General features: G+C 36.7%; 1 protein-coding gene across 1 annotated transcript; it reads right to left on the reverse strand.

The window, feature by feature from the left end:
• Positions 1-949: 949 nt before the first annotated feature.
• LOC120083419 (Galactosyltransferase family protein) lies at positions 950-4,498 on the reverse strand. Its single transcript, XM_039039177.2, has 7 exons — positions 3,082-4,498; positions 2,493-2,725; positions 2,120-2,410; positions 1,897-2,025; positions 1,634-1,807; positions 1,437-1,544; positions 950-1,343 (listed from the first exon to the last, which is right to left on the reverse strand). The coding sequence occupies exons 1-7, from the start codon at positions 3,929-3,931 to the stop codon at positions 1,134-1,136; spliced, it is 1,995 nt and encodes a 664-aa protein (XP_038895105.1). The 5' UTR covers positions 3,932-4,498; the 3' UTR covers positions 950-1,133.
• Between the last annotated feature and the right edge of the window lie 623 nt (positions 4,499-5,121).

The raw sequence follows: 5,121 nt of genomic DNA on the forward strand, positions 1-5,121 counted from the left end.
GCAATTAATGGTGGGTTTTTCATGTAATGATTTTTATTTTATTATTTAATTAATATAGTATATATCCCTTAAATTTAGGAAAATGTTAAGATGGTTGAAATGATACCGTCACATTTTATATACTTTGTTTTATATGCTATATTCAAATAAAACATTATTTCACTATATATAATTTAGATGTCGCTAGTTGTATCGTTATATATTGCATAGATACTATGATATATTGTTTGATATATTCATCAACATAATCCTTCATATAGTTAATAAACATATATTTCCTATATTTACATGGTATATCTTACTTGATTTTGAATTTTTCAATATATATTATGTTGTGTCCGCCATAATTTTTTTAAAATTACATTATTTCACGTAAGGTAATTTGAATGTCCGATATATTATTTGGTCCAATTGTTTGAACAAGCTTGAGATTATCGATTGAAGTTTTCAGTTTCTTAAACCCTCAAACCTTTCCATTCAGCAACCGGCGACGGCAAACCCTCGCCAGTTTCAAGTTATTCAATGTTCTCACAGATGGAAAAGGTTTTATTTTCCTTTTTGAGTTTGATTTGAAAGTAAACAATTTTTTTTAATATATCCACCATTAATATGTCATTTCCATATGTGTTTCTCCATATTTTCTTTTTGACATTTTGGCATGATTTTTATGAAAATTTTCAGCCTCACTGGGCTATTCATAAAATAAATGGTAGAGTTAGGTTATATGTGTAATTGGACCTATTCAAATAGGCTATTAGTGTTGAATTCCCCAAAAAAAAAACAGTATTCCAAGTTCTCATTGGCCCCCTTTCCCAAAAGAAAAAGAAGGTATAAAACTCATAGTCAAATGGGCCTTGTGATCCACAATTCCAAGGCCCATGAACTAAAAACTTGCCACCACCAGCCCCCAAAATAGCCCAAGAAGCAAAAACCAAATAAGCACAAGAGAGAGCCCAAGAAATAATGAATTGATATTTGGAGGGTGATATTTCCTTTTTCTTTCTACAGAAACTAAAAATTGCCTGAAACCAAGGCTTGAGATAATATACAAGGCAAGAGATTCATCATGTTCAGGCAAGTCAAAAAATGGGCATTGACTGACTGACTGACTGCAGTTAAGCTTCTCAAGTTCATCATCTCATATTACAACACTCGGGCTTTACTTGCCTTTGTAATTTGTTCCAAAGGCAAATCATCTGTCTTGGAGATTGATAATGGGCCGTGTAATATTCTTCTATGCATCCAAACTGACAATATTTGAAACTGTGCACATATTTCACTGCTTTTGAGCTGTTGAATTGCTCCACCCACATCCCCATACTCACATCTTCCATCTTAAATAACTGTCATAAACACAATAGCTTTCTTTCTTTTAGTTTTTCCTTCAAGTTTTATGCAAAATTAGTTGAATTCGAACTTGTTTAAAGCGAACGTACCCTTAATTTACGTCTCTTGAAGTTGGATATTACGAAATGAGCAATGTCGGATGACACGATATACCCCGGTCCATTCGCATAAGGCGGATAATCTTCTTCTGGCCATTCCTGAATGAAAACCACCCAACATTAGAGAAGGGACTTATGGTGCACATTCACATTACTGGATATGCAAAGTCGAGATATACGAGACTTACCTCATACGTGACAGCCCATTTTCCGTAGCGCAGGGGCTTATGGTAGTAATTTATGTTCCCAATGTACACACTCCCCATGCCAGCTACTTTCTTAATTTCATTCATAATCGAATCCACTTTTACAAACGTATCGTCGTCACATTTCATAATATATTTTGCAGACACAGCATGAACCTATGAAAGAGATAGAACTCAAGGTAAGACAACCTGTCTTGGTATATCAATCAAAATTTCAGCAGCATCATACTAGCTCAGAAACTCACCCCGTATTCACAGATGGCCACAGTTTTCAAAACCACGAGGTCATAGTTATCCATGTAAGGCACTATGACTATATCCCCAAAAAACTCAGCTTCTTTCTTCAACTCAACATTTACTTCCTTTCTTGCATGCTGCATAAGTATGAACTCAGAATCGTTATATCAACATAACAATGAAGATTAACCTGGACTTGAATGAAAAAGAATTGTTGTTCTTGTCACTTACAAGTGCTACAAAAAATCGAGCTACAATCTTTGACGACTTTATAAGTTTATGCCGCATCCATGACTTCCTTACTGCCATCCGTTCAGCGAAATGGTTGCCAGCAGAAAGGATACCGATGAAAAGATCTACCTCACCATCAGGAAGAGGTGGTGCTTGCCATATTCTCGACATCTCGAGGTGCTGCTGAGGAGCAAAACTAGGATGTGATCTTGGCAAAGAAGCAGCCAACACGGACTGGACATCAATGTCCCCAATGACAGATAATCCAGTGGCATCTTCGAGAGCAAATCCCTATGGTGTAAAAATCAACCATTAGAGAAGGAAAGAAAAGCTTTTGACGAAGGCATCTATTATTTCTAAAGTATATACTCACAGTGCGATAAGGGAAAGAAATAACATGTTTCCCATCAACATTCACATGGTAACCTTCAAATCCTGCACTAAGTGTTAGAACAAAGAGCTTGTCTTCAGCAAAAGGATAAGGCCAGTCTATATCCATTCTTTTTGTTCGACCAATGAGTCGGTTCAACCACCATGTCGCCTTTGACTGCTCCGAGTGCCCCTCGTCATCTCTTATCCACTTTTCACACTTCACCTGGCCATCAACTGTAGAAATCTTAAGAATTACTCAAAATTACTGCAGCCATCATAGATAACTAAATAACGATTCGGCGTTCTCTAAGAATGATGTTCGTAATGCTCTCATTCTCAACGAAGCAGAATATTTCAATACACTGTTGAGATATACAGACTAAAAGTAAACAAAAGATGAAAATGTGGCCAAAAGATCAAAATCCATCGTCATTCCGAGATAGATAAAATTACCAAAAGATCAAACTCCTGCAAAATAACAATGTCTACCACTTATATGAAGTCAATAAAATCCAAAACTCTGGCCAGCTATAAAAATATAAAGATGCCAAAATTCACTATACTTCTTTGAATTCAACATAGTCATTTACCTGTATCTTCGTTGGCCTTGGACTTCCAGCCTTCGCAACGAAGCGCTGAACCCCACTGCATCCTGTAACATGTGTTCAGTTCAATCACTGGCCTCCCGCTCCAATCCCCCTTCAACCTTGGATTGAAATGCAAAATCCTAGGAGGGTCTTCATCCTCCACAGTGTTCAAGCCCTGCAACTCCATTATGAACTGCGAAACCATAACCGATTCTTCAACATTTCTCACCATAGTTATCTGAGGATCGTACGCTGGTTGTGCCACTCTTGGCTTACCCACAAGGGTTATATGCGATCCCAATGTGAGTCCACAGGGCAGCATCATAACTCCACCATGAGCCAAAAAATCACTCCCAGATAAGGAAATCGAATGTGCGCAAGAGGAGTTTGATCCTTTTTCAGCCTTCTTCTTCCCCATATGTTGATTCTTTCCAGATTCAAGCTCATCCCAGAATTTCTTCCCAACCTCAGAAGCAGTTTTTGCAGACCTATAAAACTCAGAAACCGCATCATCACTCCTCGATTCAAAAGCCTCCGTTTCCAAGGCCAAACCGGAGGTGATTTTATTGAACTGATTCAGTCGACTAGAAGTCGGCTGTAAAGAATTTCTCGAGATATTTTCCAAAGGGCGAGATGGGGCTTCTCTTTCTTCCAAATCTTCCTCGCTCTCAAGCGGAGAAGGCCGAGACAACGAGTCTTGAGAAACAACGCCGGACCCAACTCCGAAAACAAGAGGAATTTCTAAAGAAACCAGAAGAAGATACAGAACCCCAATGAACAAAAGTATTTGAATCGATCTCTGTCTAGTAAGAGAAATGATCATATCGACTTTCTCCAATTTGACTCTCTTCATCTCTACTATGAAGGCGAGGATTTACAAAGAAGCCCCACCCCCAACTCCCAAAAAGGAAAGAAGAAGAATCTTCCCTAAAAGAAGACTTCAAAATGAGTAGATAATCAAAACCCTCCAGTCGTTAATTCTTCTTCTTCTTCTTCTTCTTCTTCTTCTTCTTCTTCTTTCTTTTCTGGGTATAAGAAACCCCAGATGATCAATTACACAATTTCAAAACAGATACTACTCTTGATTCTGCAATCGAAAGAGACCCAATTCTCAAAAGGGGGCTTAAAAATGAAAAGAAGAAAAAGGGGAAGAAAAAGAACTCAAACGAACCAAAAGACTTTCCAGGAAACAGAGAATTTGAAGAGGGGTATAGAATAGAATAATGGGTTTTCTTTATTGTGATACAAACTTTTGAAAGGCAATGACTTTCCAACGGAAACAGAAAATAGATCGAATCTTCCAATGAGAGGGGCGGACTTGGTCACAGTCAGCTGTCCATTACAGTGTTTCCAAGGGAAACGTTACACAACGGCTCATCCTCGTCGCTCTCAATTTCCTCGATTTTCTTTTGTTTTTGTTGCCTTCCAAGCCCCCTTTTGCTTTTTTTTATGCCATTTGGTGAATTAGATTCATAGTTATTAAGTCAATTGTATAGTTGAGTATTCTTTTTTAGTTTCATTGAATTAAACCCAAAAGTTAGATCAACCTCCTCTTCTTGTTTAAATTATTGGTTTAATTTCATAAATATGTGATGTTCTTCTGATTCACTTGCCAATTTGAATAGGTTTGACTCTCAATTTTGAAGCTAAAAAGGGTTTTAGTTAATCTAATCTAAGACATATTTAGTTAATAGTCTTATATACCAATGTGTCAAACATGGGAAATTTATAATTTTAAGATTGAGTCAATTTTTTTTTTAAAACAGTTAAGTCATTCTGAACATAACTAAGTAGATAAGACACTTAATTATCATCTCAAAAGTTGATAGTTTGATATCCTACCATTTAACTTTTTAACTAAAAAATTGAAAAATAAATTAAAGTTTGAATATTTTTTTAGTTCCATTTTGAGGACAACATTCTACATACTCCTCCAATTGGTACTTAAAAACTTCTTCTTCGAGTTATAAGACAACTAAGGTATGCACCTCGTTAGCTTTAGCTATGCTTCTATGGTGGCCAAGAATCATAGACAATCACTTT

This window comes from Benincasa hispida, chromosome 8 (genome assembly GCF_027475165.1).
Source record: "Benincasa hispida cultivar pf3 chromosome 8, pf3_genome.v1.1, whole genome shotgun sequence".
NCBI lineage: Eukaryota > Viridiplantae > Streptophyta > Magnoliopsida > Cucurbitales > Cucurbitaceae > Benincasa > Benincasa hispida.